This window comes from Akebia trifoliata, chromosome 2, assembly GCF_017979445.1.
Source record: "Akebia trifoliata isolate Shusen 1 chromosome 2, ASM1797944v1, whole genome shotgun sequence".
NCBI lineage: Eukaryota > Viridiplantae > Streptophyta > Magnoliopsida > Ranunculales > Lardizabalaceae > Akebia > Akebia trifoliata.
The window spans coordinates 5,708,168-5,727,279 of record NC_141376.1 but is presented as its reverse complement, the minus strand read 5'-3'; the positions used below and the strand labels follow the sequence as shown (position 1 = coordinate 5,727,279).

Sequence of the window (19,112 nt, the reverse complement as noted above, 5' to 3'; positions counted from 1 at the left end):
AAAAAAAAAAAATCAATACTGACATCCAATTTTTGCAATTATTAATACTGGAATTCACTGATTTTTTATGATAAAGTCATCATTGTGGTGAGTATGAGTTGGATTTCCAGACAGACGAATTTCCATGTCCCACCAACTGGAGCAAAAATATGGGAGTATGAAACAGGGAGTTTTCACCAAAATCTTGCAAATGAGCTCAAGGCTCGCACAAATCAACTTATTAAAAAGTTAGTCTTACATATGCAATTTACAAATTAAAATAAAAATTTGTTCCTAACATTTAAGGTCAAAACTTGAAGAACTCCACGTCTGATGTGATTAAAAGTTCTAGAAAAAAAAAAGTGATTATTAAGATCATTGTTGTGGAAGAATATATCTTCACCAAAACCAGCCCCTAGTCTGAACCTCAATTATCATTCTGGTAGGAGAATCATCAAGCAAATGGGGTGTTAACCCACTGCCAACAGGTATTAATTATTTGAAATCATGAATGCTTTCAAGAGGATGCATAAATAGAACCTGTAAAAGCAGGAAAATTTGGAGGAAGATCTGAGGGAAGATGCTTTAGAATTGCCTGAAGACAATAATTTGATCTCCCAAACCTTCAACATTAGTGGTTCACCTTGTTTTTTTTTTTTTTAAATAAATAAATTAAAAAAAAAAAAAAGAGTACTGAAAGGAAACAAAAGCACTGTACTTAATGGAATCCACAAGAGACGAAGAAAAGAAGAATGATTAGAACAAACTGTTGGACAGACATTGGTGATGTCGACACACTTAAAAATTACATAATGAAGTACGTTTACTGGTTACAATGGGGAATCAGAGAAAGATACATTATACCAAATCAATCCTCAACCATTAGTTTGTCAGATCCCAATTTCTTTTTTCTACAATTCACCAACAAAATCTATTTCTTGGTGACAGCTTCACATCCAAATCATCATATAAGGGTACTACCGTCAATTATCTTAATAACGGTGAATTTCACCAATTGAGGAATGAAGAACTGGTGTTAAGTCAGATGCCATGGTTCTCTTTCACATCGGACTCTCTTGCCTGTCGAACAGGACTTCTTGGAGCAACTTTGCCAACCTCCCTATTACCCATGGATTCACTTGTCAGATCAGAATTCCTCTCTCTCAAGGGGTTGTTGTTTGCTGTTGTTGATGATCGCATCGTCCGTGGTAGCTTTAAAGGTACGGCGGCTTGCTCCACCACATCGTTCTCTGTACTCTTTGGGGCTTCAATGCTTTCTGACTCAGTGGGAGGTGGTGGAGGTAAAGCGACGAGCTGAATCACAGATTTGTGCCATTTTTTTCTCTGGTCTGTTCTTGGTGCTTTTGACTTGATCTGCATGTTTGACAAGTAACCGCACAAAATGAACCAACACTGAACTCTAAACCATTCTCGTAAGGAATTCAAGACTGATGAAACTGAAGGATATTATTAACATGTTAAAGCCAGACGAACGTACCAGGGTGTTGTTCCCAATGTCAGATAAGGGCTTCCTTCGTGTCTCACAATCTTCCTTCTTCACGTCAGTAGGTGGCTTATCAGCTAAGGCACTCTGTAGCAGCATTGCACCATGGGATGCAAGGAATCTATTCTGATCACTATCATCAATGCTGGCTAAGCACGACGTATTGCCTTCATTCGACTCTGACTCGGGTGATTCATCCATATCAACCTTGATTGCACTAGCTTCTCTATTTGCGCACTTATTGGGTAGACATCCACAAGATACCCCACATATGCCCCCAGTAGCTCGACACTTGCATTTGGAAGTTTTGCAAGAGGATCCCTTAGAGCAGGAGCAGCATATTTCTGATGCATTGTTTGTCACCTTACATAGCATTTCCTCCGAAGATATCTCCGAGTTCAAGCCTTCTGAAGTGTTGACATCTGTCTGTTGGGAGGTCTCTGAGTTCGAGCCTCCACGAGTTCCTGTTTTAGAGCCCCTTTTCTTCACTTTTCGTCTTTCAGAATTGACCCAATCCTCATCAGCTGCATCGGAATCCAGATCAGACTGTTCCGATTCAGAAGTGTCCATGTCCAACAACTCGAAGTCATTTCCACCAAGGTTGAACATCATGGAGTTCCGAGGGCCCTTTAGCCAAAACATATTACAAATGAGTTAGTCATGAAGGCAAAAAGTAAACAAAAAGATTAAGAATTCAAAGCTTCCTGCATACCCTTCAAATGAAAAGTCAACTAATAGTGTGGACAATGGACTACTACTGCATCTACATAACAAATAATGGACGCGGGATAAACTGTACCTTGCGTAGGTCGTATGCATGTCCTTCTTCACCAAAGTATAACCCAGAATTTTTCATATTCTCAGCCGAGAATTTCTTACGAGTTAAGTTCTGTTCCAGGTTCCAGCATAAGACCAAACCCAGAGTTAGCTTATCACAGAAAATGGATTGTGTAACAGTAAAGTAATGAAACATGAAGAGCGAAAAACAAATATAGAACATGTTAAAGAAAGAACGGCCCAATGGCAGCTGTCATAGTGGGTAACCAAAACACAATGCAAATTCTATGGAATTATTAAGTGCACTACCTGCAAATGCTCTTGACGAAGAATCTCTTCCTTCTGCACTTCCAACTGTCTAACCAAACTATTTAGTCTCACAACTTTCTCCTTGAGCTCTCTTATTATAGAATCTTTCTCCCTAACATCCACTTCTTTATCTCGTAATAGGCACCTAAGAAAGGGTAAGAAGAAGCATTATTGGCATGAACAAGGCACTAATCAGTTCGACAAGTTTAAGGAATATTTCCAAGCACAATCCACAATTCCCCCTTGTTTCCAAATAGTCTGAGAGACAATAATCATGTGGAAAAACAGGCAGAACTTTTATCATCCTTCGTTATTTAAGAAAAAGCTATAAATGCACACAGCTAAATGAGAGAAAAACATACCAAAGTATCATTATCTTTCCTTTTGAGGAAGAGGTGGGTGGAGTGCTATCAAAATTAAGAATCTTAGATGTCGCACTAAATGAGTCAAAATAATTGAATGCTTGCATAATATAACCTAGACACTCATCTTGACTTGCTCAGTCAATAAGCAAAACTAAGTGCAAAAGTCACTATCACATAGCAACAAACCAATTGCAATGACTTGGTGAGAGTACAACAAAGGGAATACTTGTGATCAGGTATTACTGCATCAAAATCTTAGCCTTCAAGACTATTGTTTTTGAAAAATATTAGTACCTTGAGGAAGATGCCAAGTTAAAAAGATGGTTCATCAAGTTTTTAGCTTCAGCAAGAGACCGAACTTGATTCCAACGGCCCTTGCCACTAAAAACACGTTCACGCTCCTCTGCTTCTGATAATTGGGAGGCCATGGATACGAGAGTGCTTGATGAAGTAGCTAACATATTTTCAAGCGCAAATATACGTGAGTTTCTTGCACCGGGAGACATCATCGGAGGACAGTCACTGCAGTAAAGACTGTTATTCAAACCTAGATGCTTACACAACGAAAATACCATATGAAATACAAAAAACAATTGTAGAACAAAGCATTGCTAAAAGCAAATTCAAACTTAAACAGCTCACCTCATTTTATTCTGCTTAAGAGTTTCAGTCTCTAACCTTAGCTTCGTTACTTCAGTGGCCATTTCAGCCCTCCTAGAATAAAGATGAAACAGAAATGATGAATATGCACAAAAGGCCATTACCATAAAATAAAGTAGTGGTAACACCCTCTTTGAGCTTAAACAGATGCAACCCAAAGATCCCCAAAAAGGAAAAAACAAAACAAAAGATATGCATCCTTGTTAGAAACAATAACAAAATCAACATATATTACAAGACTAACCTCTGGCAACTGAATTAGAGTTACAAAGAGAAAAATCCTACCATTCAGAAATATCTTGGAAAACAGTAGCAAAATTGTAAACATTGACGAGGAGAACGAATGAAAGAAACATCTAGCAGAACTGATAAATAATTGAAATAAAATTTCAGATCAAACTAGCCTCCGTTCAAATAAAACAAGGGGTCCAAATTTTACCTGATTAGATTGGAGTGTTCAACATGGTCGTTGTGGTCATGTTCTCTAATAAAAATCAATCAAATTTTTTCTCTTCATTTTCATACTCTAAGAATGGAATCAATCTAACACGGGACCAAGATTCCTTTGCCAATCCATGCATGAGGCAATTTACTAGTTAATTTGAATATTATTATTCGGTCATAGTATACTTAGCTTGATGATTCACGTAATTCATTTTGGGGAAATAAGCATGGTAGGGCAACAATCTATATAATAAAATACAACCGTAGGTCCCACAGCTATTACAATTTTGTAGGGGATAAACCTACCATCAACTATAGTTTTGTGGGGCCCGCTTTATTTCTTTTACTCTTCACCCCTCTAACTTTACTATATTTCCTCTTTTATCCCTTTAACCTCAAAAAAATTTAATAAAACCCCTCCAACTTTATTTTTTTACTCTTTTACCCCCCTTAACCCGAAAAAGGATGCTCGTGCCAGGAGAACTCTAGTCTACTCAATAGTCAATAACACATGAAGTAACATCTTGAGCTTACACAATGTTAACCCGTCAAGCAGGGAAGCTAGTGATAGAGTATTAGATATGATACATAGTCATAAGGAGTATTTCATCTTTGACTTAAGATTAGGATAAAATTAGGTAGATTAGCTAATCTTCTAACAGTTAGTTTAACTCTTGTTAGGATTTCTTTATATGGTTATATATGTAAACCATAGTTGGCTTCTTGCAGTCTAATCAATAGAATCAATAAAGTTCAACTCTTCTACATTGAAATAGAGCGGGTCAACCAACTACATGTGCTTTGTTGATCAGTATTTTTGGTACATGGTTATTCGAGTGGGCAGATACATTAATTTTCATTGGACTTAACTTGGGTCTATAATTGAACATCATCATCATTCGTTAGTTATACTCATGTCATCCAAGACGTGGTCCTCTCAATAAAATTCCATTCTAACAAACAAACTGCTTGATTTAGACAGGAAGATGGGTCCACAAAATCAGAAAAACACAATGAGCACATAAAAATAAGCAATGAAAAGAGTTCCCTAGTGTAGAAACTAAAAGGAGGCCTTACGCTTTCATTTGCCGCTCGTACTCAGAACGAACTTCATGCACCCTTACTGTGACTTCAAGTTCATGTTCAATTGACTGCATTAATGCCTTGCCATTGGAAAATAATGTATTGTCAACAAGAGATGTGCATTTCAAACATGTTAACGAGGACAAGCACACACTCCAAATCAGCAGAAATGCATAAATCACATGAACACAAAAGCCTAACACATATAATAAATGAACCTTTTGGTTTAGTATTTGATACCTGAATTCCAGGAAAACTCCCATTTCCAACACCTGTATGTAACCATGAATAGTACAGGATTACAACTGATGGAAAATGAAAAGTGTTACACTAAGCAATAACACTCCTTTTCTAGATGTCTTACGTGAAGAAGCCTTCCTAGCTTCCAATAGTTCTTTTAGTCGTTTTGTAGCCATTGAAGCTTCTTCAGTCTTCCTTTGCAAAACCTGAGATAGACAAAGAAAAAAACTGTAAATCCAAATCATCATAAGATTAAAGATCTAATATCTTCAGGGAGAACATGTTTTACCATCTTTTGCCTCTGGTTCAAAGATAATAGCTTATGCATCTCATACTCATTTCGCCTTCCTTCCTTCTTGAGCTATTATGAAAAAAATTAAAGTTAAATAGGCTTACAACCCTAGCTTAAAAGAAAATTGAGAGAAACTAGAAGTGCATGGTATCGCATAGGTAAGGTTGGGTGGGTTCCAAAGCAAGCAACGTAAATTAATTTTGTAAAAGATCAATGTTAATGAATCAAATCCAAATAAAATAATATGACAAGAAATTAATGAATTAACATTTTGCAGTACGATAGGGAAAGAATTTAATTGTGTATAGGTACAAATTTTGGCAAGGATTTTCCCATCAAAATAAAATTTTATACACAATCATTGTGAGAAAAAAATTTGATAAAATCACAAGGTTTCATTGGGAGATATGCCACATATCAATAACAGTTGTAGTATGTGATTCTGTGATGTAAATATACCTGAAGAACTTCCTTCTCCCGTGATGCCTTCCACAACCTAAATTGCTCAGACTCTTGCTTTATCTTTTGTTGTAATTGAACCTGCGTATTGGCAATGATAATGAGAATCTGGACATAACTTCTTCTACTAGAACAGGTGTAATCTAGCAAAAACAGGCACCTTTTGTGACTTAATTCTCTGAATTTCTTCCTGTAATCGTTTTGCTGCATCATCACTTTTTTGTTTTTGTCTCAAGAGTTGAGATTGTGCATCTTGCTTCTTCTTCAACTCGGACACCTGCAAATTGAAAAAAGTGGTTCCAGAACACATGTTGATACTTAAAATGGGAATAGCAATTGAGGATTCACCTGTGATTCAAGGACATTCAATTTTTGAAGATACACTTCCTTCAACTTTTGAGCCCCATCATCAGAAGCAGAAGAAATATTTGCAAGATTGAACCGCAAGTCCTCAATCTCTTTCTGTTAAATTACAAGAAGCATAAGAAAAAATTGTATAATTAGAAAGTTTCAAATGCCAAATTAAGTATCCAGAATAGAATATTCACCATCAAAGCTTTCTTTTCTTGCTCCAAATCCTGAACTTTTTTCTCATAATGTTGTTTGAGCACAGATGTATCCACCTTTGCAAACCGCTTCATTTCAGCCTTCAATAAATGACACAAGAAATGGAATTAAAGAAGAGGCTATGATAGTGGACGGCACAAGATGACTTGTCAAAAGGGGATGAGGAGAGTGAAAGATGCAAGATCAGCACATTAATCAGTCGACTTGTGTTCAGTGTAGAAGTAAACTAGAAGCTTAATGAAACCAAATGGTGCCAAACATCCATATATTTTTATCATAGTTGAGAGAAGTGTACTAAAATGAGGAATTTGAGATATGTCATTGACTGTTACTAAACAACATCCATATACCTCCTTTTGTTCAAGCCGTTTATCCAGTTCTTGGAGTTCCTTGTCCAATTTGTCTTGAAGAGTAGAATGTTCCAGCTCCTTTTCAACTTCATCACTCTCACCTGCATGATAGTACAACCCAGATCATTTGCATTTAGTTTGAATGTCAGAAAACTGCATACTTAACAAACTTGTACATTATAGTATTAATTAAAGCATTCAATCAAAAACAGAGATTATATGAGACCGTTGGAATTCTTAATGAAATGAATCAAAATTAAAAATAAAAAATAAAAACCACAGTTTTAGGGATATCATGCAGGAGTTGTCTTCAGCAGCTTACCAGAAACTTCGACTGATTTGCCATCACAACCAGACGGAAATTCCTGAAGACTTGGAAAATATGCATTTCTTGAGTGGAGGGAATCATCCTCCAAATGAAGGCAATCAATAAAATCACCACGATTTGTATTATTCAAGCTTTGCAAACGCAATAACTCCCCTTCTAGCTCTTGAATTTTGGACACATAAGTCTTCAATAAATCAGAATCCTGAAAAAGCAAGTTAGAAACTCAATCAAAATAAAATCAAGATCATATTCACCAAACTTAGAATAACTAGAACAGATTCAATGCAAAGAAACAGTTTTAATCAAACCTGCTTTCTATCACCAGAGTCAATTTCATCCCAGGATTTTCCACTTCGAGCTGATTCAATTTTCATAATCAACTCGTCTTTTTCAACCTGATATGTTTAATTAAATTAAGTTGTCTCATAAGTACATACAGAGATGAATATTCATTATAACATGAACATCACTAACTTGGATCAACTTAATAAAACTTGGCGTCAAAGGTGATGAACTCATAGGTAACCAACAATTACTCATTGGCATCTATGAGGATTATAAACATGTCAATTATTGAGGCCAGGATATTATCACTATACTTAACACTGTGATACCACCATTAAGTAAACGCATAAATGACGCAATTATAATCTTAGAAAACATTTTATAGATTTAAAAAAATAAAACCAAAAGAAATACAAGAAGACTCCAGAGAATCTCTAGGGAGAACCATCCGAAAGAAAAGAAAGAACAACTAAACTAAAGTCCAACCATCCTATACCAACTAGAAACAACAATATTCCCTAAACTCCAACAAGATCGAAGACCAATAGTATAAAAGGATTTTGATCATCTTTGCTCTTAAAAGTCATAGGTAAAAAGGATCTTTGATTTGATAGTTTTACGTTCATATAGGACGGATTTATAATTTAGTTTCTTTTATCATTAATAAAATCAATAAATCATTTTAACTGATAAATAAAATGGGATGGTAAGGGACCATTTAAATATGACCTTGTGTTTTATGAGTGCCATTAAAACATTTTACTCAAATTCTGGAACACATTAAACAAACCTGAGCATCAACTGCACGTTGTGCTAGATGTTCACAAGTGGCTTGGCGTTCTCGAAGCTCCCGATGTAGTTCCGCATTGCTTGCTTCAAGCAGCGAGATTTTGTGCCTGAGAATCTAATGAAAAGAAAAGTAGTGGTTACATGGGTTTTATATAAGAAAGAAGAGCAATGCCTTTCAATTCTTCTCCTACAGTTTGTACCTGAAGTTCCTCAAAGGGTGTACCACCTTCACCACGAAAATAAAGAAGCTCAGCCTGCAACTGCTCTACTTGGCTCCGCATTCTTTGCATCTGAACTGTCGCTGGATCACGATTTATCTACATACGCAAGATCAATTACAACACATTGGAAAGATACTGAAGAAAAATATATATTTCTATTTTATTTTATTTTAAAGAACATAACTTACTATTGCCTTATTCTGAATGTTGCGAGCACGATTGGCATACTTCAGAGTGTTCAATGTTTCTTCGGCATTTGAATCTGCGGGACTTACACAAGCTGTAATCAAAACATACCAACAAAATTAGTAAAGTTGTCAACCAGTTCCAAACAAACAAAATATTAGACCACTAAAAAATCAGAACTCAATTATTCATTATTGATCGAATACAAAAACTTAATGGACAAGAAATGGCCCACCAATCATCACTGTTTTGCTGTTCCCACCAAGAGAATCCTGCAAAGCCATAAATCTATCAATTAGGGAAAAGTTCTGATGGCAATTATAAACAATACAGTCTGGAAAAATAGTTTTCATTTGAACTAAAATAAAAGAGATCAAAAAATAAAGAAAAATTTTATATCCATGCCTGTAATAGGCGTGTTAGCTTGCTGTCACGATATGGAACATGTCCTCCTTCCTTTCTCTTTTTCTCATCGCCCAGGGCACTTATCACATTACCAAGAGCCAGCAATCCTCTATTAATATGAATTCCTAGTTACAGAAATTAAAATTGATAAGCCCACTACTTATGGAAAAAAATATATATCAATAAATATTCAAATATGATAGAATAATTATCACCTTCTTTTAAACGCAAACCATCTGCTCCTGTTCGTTTCGCACGTTCAGAACCAGCAAGGTCCACTAAATGAAGCTTTGCACATAAAATGTCATCGCCAGCATCATCACCAATAGCACTAGGATCTCTGGTGATTTTCTTTTGCTCCATTGATATTGTAAAGATCGCATGTGAGCGACTACAACGCAAACAAGAAGAGACCAAAAAGTGAAGGAAAATGAGAGGAAAAACAAAAATAAATAAAATAAACATATCATTTAGCATCCAACACTATTTATAAAGGTAGGTCGAAAAAAATAAAACTAGTTTCTTATTAAATTTTCTTTAAATAGATAATGAAAATGCAAGTCATATGGAACTGGAGACTTTGTGATATAAAAATGGTTTGAACTAATGTTGGTGTATCATGAGGCTAAATAAGAGCCAGATAAACATAATTTTGGGGTATTGTATATGAAACATTACATGAAACATATGAAATAATAAGAATATGAAACACCCATGGTTTCAAAACTCGTCCGAGACCGAGACATATCGCACAAGTCATCTCGGTATCAAGTATGGACAAGACGAGATTTAAGACCTCACATTCATTTTTCAATTTTTTGAACGAGATGTCCCAAATGTATCGGAAAACTCATCTGAGACGACTCGGTATCTGGCATGGACGAGACGAGACGCGAAACTGAGTTTTAAAACCATGGAAACACCATAACTCTATGGGGAGATACACACCTTGATTGACTGTTCATATTCGTACTTCCTGTTGCACGAGAGTGAGAACCTTGAGACAAGAATGATGCCATCTCCTCTTTTGTTCTGACTTCTGGTTCCGTAACACCAGCAAGTGTTATCCCCCCATTCACCGTTTCTCGGATTTGAATAGGAGTTCTTGACGGTACAGACAGCTTGGCTAGACAAGCCCCTTCACCTTTTGAAGAAGCTGATGAGTTTGGGTCAAGTAAATCAAATACTTCTTCCTTGAAAATCTGCCAAACAACAATAACATAAAAGGATTACATGATCAAAAACATTTTGTGTGGTACTAGTACAGCTTAAATACAACCGATTTCACACAATAGTGCACCTAACGTAAAAAAGCTCACCTCAATAAATGACACACGAATCAAAAACTCCGTGGTGTTTTTCTCATCTTCAACCCTTGAGAAAATGGTTTCCATTACTCTAGGAATAATTCCACCACTACTTGCTTCTCCTGTGTAGTTGGTACCCATTGTATATGTCTTCCCTGAACCAGTCTGCACCAATGATAAACAAAACGCATCGTGTCCATAGCTTAGTTAAAAATAAAAATAAAAAAGGTTCAAAATATAAAATAAAAATGGACAGAAACACAAACACAAATTGGAGATGTAGGACCTGGCCGTAGGCAAGAACCGTGGCATTATAGCCATGGAAGAGAGCTTCAACAAGTGGAGCAACACAGTCTTCAAAAATTGTGGCATAAGCAGAGCTCGTGCTTCCATAAACATGATCAAATGTGAATGCATGTGATCCAATTTGCACCTATGTTTGTGCACAAACCATCAAATCAACAAGAAAAATGTCAAATTTAACTAAATATCACATTCATATAACCTGATCTGAAGCTCAAATAAATAACATCAAGGATGAATATCTGAATGGCTCTAGAACAATTTAGTACCTGTGGTTCTCCAGGAACAACAGTGATGCAGTCTGTAGAACCAACGAGAAGTTCAGTGGTAATTAGAGGCCGGATATTGACGGCAACTTTGACATTCTGCGAGGAGTCCCTCTCGTGTGCCTTTGCATCACTCTCCATTTCAATTTCGATTTGAGGTTGAACAAAACTATAACATAAAAAAATTATGCTAAATCCAGTAAATTAGGTGAATAAGCAAGCAGCACACAGATCCACAGAAACAAGAATCAAAGATTGTGAAAGAGAAGATCTTTAATCCAATATCGATTTCAGAGGGGAAAGATAGAGATATCGGTAGAACAAAATAACAAAAAAGAATATTGGAAACCTAAAAAACAGATTTTTAAAGCGCCAAAACGATGGATCTGAGATCAAACAGGAAATTTAAAATCATTGAGTTCGATTAGTTCAAAAAAAATAAATGAAGATCTGAGATTACCTTCAGAGATGAAGGAATGTATGAGCGCAAAGAACGAGAGTTGCAGAATACTTGTTGAAGGGAGCGGCGATAATGAGGAAATGAGGGTTTCTCCAGTCCGAAAGATGAAGGTGGTGATAATGAGGGCAGAATTAATTTGGATGGAGAAAAGGCGCTCGAGTCCGAATTCAAAAATGAAAATGGCACGAGCGAGAGCGACTAGAGTAATGTACCGTCGCACGTGCAAGTTAGACTTTAATTAAATGACCAAGATGTCCTTCACTATTGGCCTGTTGGGTCGGGGACATTTGATATGGTTAAGGGTGCGTTTGGAAATGCTGAAGGTAAAGCTGTTGCTGCATGGATTGCATCGGAAAATACATTAATCGAAGTTATCCCAGTGTTTTCCTTTGCGTGCCAAGTTGTAGGACAAGGGATGCCTGTGGCACATCGGGCATCATGCATAGCCCTGCATGGAGTATTCCCAAATAGCTCAACAGGGAACAAGTCGTGCCATCATTATTGTTGTTTTATTTTTATTTATTTTTTTGAAAATCAAACTATCCAAGCCTCTTAGAACATCTGACTAATCTTCGAGGCACATGTAGTTCCTTTTCTCACACGCACCAAGTAATTTTTAAGATGAATCCTTGAGGGTGGGGATTCAAAATGAAGACCTACATTTATGGAGGTGTGATCTTGGCCATCTCACCAACCCTAAATCTTGAACATATCATTGTTATTGTCTAATGAGAAGAACGAATTACAAAAATATATAATTGTTGATTTATTTTTTTTTTGTAAATCATAGATAGATCGTGTGATGATGTAATTGAAAAAGAAAAGAACAATTAAATGGGAATTTAATGGAGCAAAACCTTTGAATATGGAATGAAATACAAGTTTAGTTTTTCAATTGATTTTGGTTAATACAATTGTGAATATGCCTTAGGCATTTAATAATCCTTGGTAGGTACTACTGCATCAACGTCTGAAGGAGATGACTTTGGTTAGATGTGAAGTATTGATCGACAATCGATTGCCACCACAGCGATCAAGAGTTGGGGAAATGCCTCCTGATATTTTAGGATCTTGTCATTTGGATCCAAGCGCATTCTGATTATTTCATGATTATAATTGATGTGGAAGGCATCATATCCATTCCATCATTTGCATTCGTCCTTTTTTCTAGGCTGACATTAGATGCAAAGCTTGACTCAAACACCAAGCACTTGCATTTGGTTTGAATCACTTGAAAATTTTCAAATTTTCTGACCGCATCATATTGTGGCATCTAAAAACATGAGCTAATGCCACAAGGTTGTAGAGAACAAAATTCTATGAACTTCAAAACCAACAAAATCACTATTGCATTTTATTTTTTAAATTGAGAATTTTGTAACCATCCATGTTAAATACCTTGGATTTAGTTATAAGAAAAAAAGTTGATTTTTTTGGTTTTTCGAATCACAGTTTTATGATGAAATCTAGAAGGTTGTGATTTTAGATTGCCAATGTCTATGTAGGACAAGTTAATAAGATTTAAAATCTTACTAATTTAGTAAGACTAGTCTAGTTCAGAAATTAACAGGCCAACAGTTTGAAGTGCAACCTCTCCATCTACTAAAAGATTAATTTTTGCGGGTAAATATTCGTGTTTGATGCAGGTGTTTTTTTTATTAATATCTATAGTGGCATTTGGATTCAATTGTGAAATGGCATCTTAGCACAAAAAAGACGACAGAAGCCCTAAAAAAAACACTGCTCGTTGGGAATGAAGAGGGTGATTATGTCATTTTGTGATGTTTGGAAGAACATTTTTCAGCCCAATTGGCGGATCTGAGTTTAAATTTGAATTTTCAAACAGTTCATCTACAACGGATCGGATAGCCCCACCATGCACCCTTTAGTGAGCACAATAATAAGACACGTTTGGTGAAAGAAGGATGGATCTTTTTACCTTTACCTTTAACAATTAAAATTCAAAAGGAACAAGGGGTCAATGGGCCAGGCTTTGAAGTGGATCACTTAATTGGGCCTAAAAATATAGCGTAAATCTAGCCCATTTATTAATTTGGGTCAGGAAGGCAATTTTTTTGAGTTTATCTTCACTGCATATGTGTCATTCACTTTGATGTCACACCTCTGTGCGTAGATCAGGTATATATTAAGAAGTGGACCTTTATAGTCCAATAAAAATGACTCCATGGAAGGGTTCTCTATGAAATATTTTAAATATGGTTGACCGATTACAAATAATTTATTGGCCATGTCCATGACTAATGGATACCAAAAGGATACTACAACCGCTAGACATCCAAGCCTACTTCTCCCTCAATATAATTCAACTTAGGGTGTGTTTTGGCTAACTATGAAAAATGACCTGAATTGTCACTTTTCATGAAAAATCAGATTCTTTATTATTTGATTGAATTTTTTTCATAGAAAGTGAAAAATCGTGTTTATCCAAAAATTTAGCGAAATGTATGTACCTCATTTTCACATAAAATAGGTGAAAAAATGAAATGCACTCCCAAAAAAATCCTTATTCTTTTTTTCATCTTCCCCATGATCATCACCTTTAACTTTGTTGTTATCATCAACTTCCATCTCTCTCTCTCTCTCTCTCTCACTCACGTACATACATAATGTGTGTATGATTTTTCTTGTTAATTTTTTTGATGATTCGACAAAATAATTTGGTGACTAAGTAAATCTCGACGTCGTGGATATTTCTTCTTTAGTATTAGATCTTAATTCACATCTAAAACACATTTTAATCTCGATCGAAGGTAACATACACGAACCCATTATCAAAACTCACTTGTCTTTGTTTCTGTTTTTCTCACAATATGAATGAACTTCAACTTATATTATAATATATAAAAATGAATACACCTAGGTATCTAATTTGTTAATACATTTATAACTTATAATATATTATAATATTATATAATATAATAATATTTATATTTATATTAATTACACCTCACTCCTTTAATAGTTTAATAATTTCAAATCAATCCATTTTATATAAATAATTATACTTAAGCCCAATTTTTATAATAAAAACTTATTTTAATAATAAAAAAATTATTTAATAAATTATTTTTTCTATATATTTTTCTTTTCTCCATTTCGTTCGTTGCAGACCAATTCAAGTTGTGTATCTTGGATTTTCAAAATTCTTTTTTGATTTTTCTCTATTTATCAAAATATCCCTTAAGCCCTAAATTTTCTTAATAAAAATTAATATTTCCATAACTTATCATATTAAACTTAGATTTAACCATGTTGACAGTCTAAAATATGTTTTTGAACTCAATAGTAACGTTCATTTGATCAAAAGAGTTTTATATAAAATTTTAAATTTTATCTATTTTGATTAAATATTCTAATTCTTCGATCATAATCATAGTAAGATTCATTAAATTGTATATTTTATTTGTCAAATTATTCTTTTAACAAATCCTTATTTTAGATCGATAATATTATGATTTACTTTTAATATATATATGAACCTAACATGAAAATGAGTCAATATAATTGACTTAATTTCTCAATATACGTAATAAAATTTCATGGCATTATAATGGTAATACTCCTAATAAAGACGATAAGGACCTTGTGCATTCAATTCCTTAATGTTGTGTTTAAATTTGTCTTTAGAGAAAGTAATAGGATTGCCGATAGGCTAGCCTCGTTGTTACACACTCCTCACAAGGTATCCTTGTCTGTTGATTCTCTTTCCCATTAGACAAGTAACATTGTAAGGGAGAATGCCTCTAGGTTTTTGCATTTAATGTAATCATTTGGTTCGAATAAATTTGGTTTGAGGGTGTGCCTTAACCCTTGATTATCTTCCAACAACAAAAAATGCTTCCACAACCAACTTTATCGACTTCCTACACATTATCTTTTTGACCTACATGACAATGGGTCTTACTCTTTTTATCTCGAGACTTATACTCCATGAAAAAAGTATTTTGAGGAAGAGTTTGACTATTATTTATTTTCTCTACCCCTCTCATTTTCAAGAATACCCATGACTTTATTATTTTTTCTCGTTTATCCCATTTTTCAATAATATTGTTCAACTTAAGACTATGTCTTTCCCATCATCTCATTTTTCAAAAAAATACTCCTCAAACTTTATTGTTTTTCATCTTCTCCTCTTTTTCCAATATTACTCTTCCACTATTCTCCCTCTTTTTTTCTTTTTTTTTTCTTTCTAATAATACCCCTCTTACTTATTATTTCTTTCACCCCCCTAACACCAAAGAAGATGTATGTGTTGTAGGTAGTAAAAACTTTAGTATATATATTTTTGCTAAATATATATATATAGGGTTGGGATCTGTTGACTCAAGATATGACACAAAATCTTGATCGTGTAAACACAAAATCCAGTGATTGAAAATTCTCCTCAAGATAAGTATCATGGGGATATGTAGTGTTAAGATACGCATAAAATCGCAATTACTAGATTTTGTATTTACACGATCAAGATCTTGTATCCTATATTGAGTCATATTTCTAGAGTCAATGGAACCCCACCTATACATATAACCAATAAAAATCCCCAGATTTAACTCTAAAAGTTGCTAATCAAGATTTTTTGTTAGTCCATAAAAAAATACAACATTTATGCGTTAATGAGCCCAACATACAATCACATGAAGTTTTTAAGGGGTGAGATCACGTTTCTTGACACAGTAACGATGTCCTTTGTTTGGAGTTTTATTGATTTTGGATATGTGTTATTGGATTCACTCCAATCATGGCGAACTGTGAATCTGTATGAAGCAAACTAGTTTACAGCTTTGTATGTTGCTTGTCATTTCACGTCACAAATTGTTGGAAAAGATCGAAAGTTATGTCTTTCTTCGTCTATCAGTTGACATCACAAATCATTGAAATATATGAATGGATTGAAATTGTCGTTGAAAAACTCAAATAAGTTAAAAGAGGCGATGAAGGATATACTGAGTCCTTGAAAACTTTTGTGAAGGAGAAGTAGCATTTAGAAAGAAAAAAATTTGCTAACTCGCTTGTTATATTAGTGCCCATAAGTTAAGTGTATTTAGAAAGAAGTCCTTATATCAATAACCATTAAAAGTAAATTTCCCCTTAAAATACTAACAAAATTGACATTAGCGTAACAATAAATATCATTATCATCATCTTATTTTTCTTATACTAATTAGACTTACATGTATAGCCACATACGTTGTCGATTATAAATAACGATAAGATAATAGAAATATAATATAAAAAAATGGGTTGAAGGAACTTGCAAAAGCTCATCTTGTGAGGTGCGATTGGTAAAATATTCTTAATTTTTGGAAAAATTTATTTAATAGACCCTATGGTAGGGATGTATTTCAAAATGCACCCTACGTCTTTGGGTAGTATTTTAAATTGTTGATCTCGGCAATTTAACCCATTGATCTGGAATTCATGCTCAACGTTGAGATCGACAACTTGTAAAATGTTGACCTCGATGATTAGAATAAAGGTTGATCTCAATGATTTGAATTGTGAATAATTTGAACCATCTTTTTTTTTTTTTGATAAATATAAATTATATTAATGAAATAAGAAGAAAAAGGGGAGGCTGAGATAGCCCTCTAACAACAACAGAGAAAATTAACAAGAAACAAAAATCGCAACTAAAAAGAAAAAAACACACCCAGCGGGGACCTACACGTCACAAACGGTATCCCAATTAAATACAAAGTCTTGGAATGACAGTCCCTCAAAGTCTTTACTCAACTTTGACCAAAGAAACAGAAGACCCAAAATCTCTAAGATCACTGCGTGAGACAAGTTCTCCTTGCAATGAAATACTTTGTTGTTGTGCTCTCTCCAGAGACCCCAAGCAATAGCGAAAGGGAGGACAACCCAAAGATGCCTCCTTCTAGAATGGAAGATGTTGAAGCTCCAACACTCTAAAAGCGCACAAAAAGATAAAGGAATGACCAATCTACCTGGAAGCGAGATAAGAAAAACACCCAAATGGCACGGGAGAACGGACAATGAATAAGAATGTGGTTGACAGACTCCCCATCCTTAGAACAAAGAAAACAAAAATTTGGAGTAATCCACCCCCGATAGATCAAGTTATCCAAGGTAAGAATTCTACCCAAAGAAATAACGACACATTCGAAGGAACAAGAAAATACCAAATGATAGATGTAGAGAAAGAAACCTCACCCACCAGAAGCAGACAATGATAAAAGGACTTAACAGAAAACTTCTTATCCTTAGCCTTGACCCATTCCCTTCTGTCATGTTCGTTCTCTCTGAATTGGACAAAATCAAGAAGATTTAGAAGAGATGCAACCTCCGTCAATTCCCAATTATTGAAATTCCTCTTAAATCCCAGATCCCAAGAGTCTATGTTCTCAACCCGATTCAGACACTGCCTTACCGAGTTATTCTTTTTCAAAGAGCAAGCGTACAAGGATGGATATTGAGTAGACAGAGTTGAATTTCCACACCAAACATCCTCCCAAAATCTCACCTTGTCCCCCACCCAACTTTGTATCTAATCTCTTTTTCAAACTTATTCACACCCTTCAGAATACCTCTCCACACACTACACCCATATCTCCCTCTAGCCTCTTCACTGTACCAACCAAACTTCTTCTCTCCATATTTAGCCTGCACCACTTTCCTCAACAAGTTATTTCTTTCTTCCTCGAATCTCCAAAGCCATTTGCCTAGGAGTGCTTTATTAGTTAATCTGAGCCCTCTGATCCCCAAACCTCCACTATTTTTTGGAGTGCAAACCATCTTCCAATTCACCAAATGATACTTTCTGCCACCATTCTTATCATTCCACAAAAAATTCTTCATAAGTTTTTCAATCTTAACTTCCACTGATTGAGATAACGAAAAAAGGGATAGAAAATAAATCGGAATACTCGTTAAAGTACTCTTAATCAGTGTAACCTTATCCTTTTTTGATAGATATTTAGCCTTCCAAGTACTCAACTTCTTTTTTATTTTCTCGATAACTCCCTCCCAGATATGTTTACTACAATACGGAGCCTCTAAAAGTAAACCTAAATAGGATGAGGGGAGCGTATCACTGCTACACCCCAATGTAGCTGCTAAAATTGGGAGATTCTGAACCTTGCCAACCCCAAATAACTTGCTTTGTTGAAGATTGACATGTAAACCTGAAATCGCTTCAAAACAACATAATAAAACCCTAAGAACTCTCACTTGTTCTCTAGAAGGATCTAAGAACACCAAGGTGTCATTAGCAAATTGCAAGTGCGAAATCAAATGACCCACATTTGTCACTCTAAAACCCAAAAGTCTCCCTATCTCAACCCCCTTCTTGAACATATTTCCCAAGGCCTCTGTCACTATAAGAAATAAAAAAGGGGATAATGGATCACCCTGTCTCAAACCCCTGGAACTCCCAAAATACCCTGCCAGACTACCATTAACTAAGATAGAAAAAGAAACCGATGTAATGCACTTCATAATCCACCAAATCCACCTAGAACAAAATCCCATCCTACCCAACATATACTTCAA

At 35.1% G+C, this 19,112-nt stretch overlaps 1 protein-coding gene across 1 annotated transcript; it reads right to left on the bottom strand.

Moving 5' to 3' along the window:
• Positions 1-715: 715 nt before the first annotated feature.
• LOC147409081 (P-loop containing nucleoside triphosphate hydrolases superfamily protein) lies at positions 716-11,735 on the bottom strand. Its single transcript, XM_086425297.1, has 28 exons — positions 11,580-11,735; positions 11,123-11,288; positions 10,837-10,983; positions 10,563-10,715; positions 10,192-10,445; positions 9,459-9,634; positions 9,244-9,368; positions 9,074-9,110; positions 8,841-8,932; positions 8,632-8,748; positions 8,433-8,546; positions 7,666-7,752; positions 7,352-7,559; positions 7,030-7,130; positions 6,661-6,759; positions 6,461-6,574; positions 6,273-6,389; positions 6,113-6,193; positions 5,651-5,722; positions 5,486-5,567; positions 5,362-5,393; positions 5,116-5,201; positions 3,577-3,648; positions 3,229-3,456; positions 2,570-2,714; positions 2,283-2,372; positions 1,478-2,110; positions 716-1,353 (listed from the first exon to the last, which is right to left on the bottom strand). The coding sequence occupies exons 2-28, from the start codon at positions 11,258-11,260 to the stop codon at positions 1,021-1,023; spliced, it is 3,933 nt and encodes a 1,310-aa protein (XP_086281423.1). The 5' UTR covers positions 11,261-11,288; positions 11,580-11,735; the 3' UTR covers positions 716-1,020.
• Between the last annotated feature and the right edge of the window lie 7,377 nt (positions 11,736-19,112).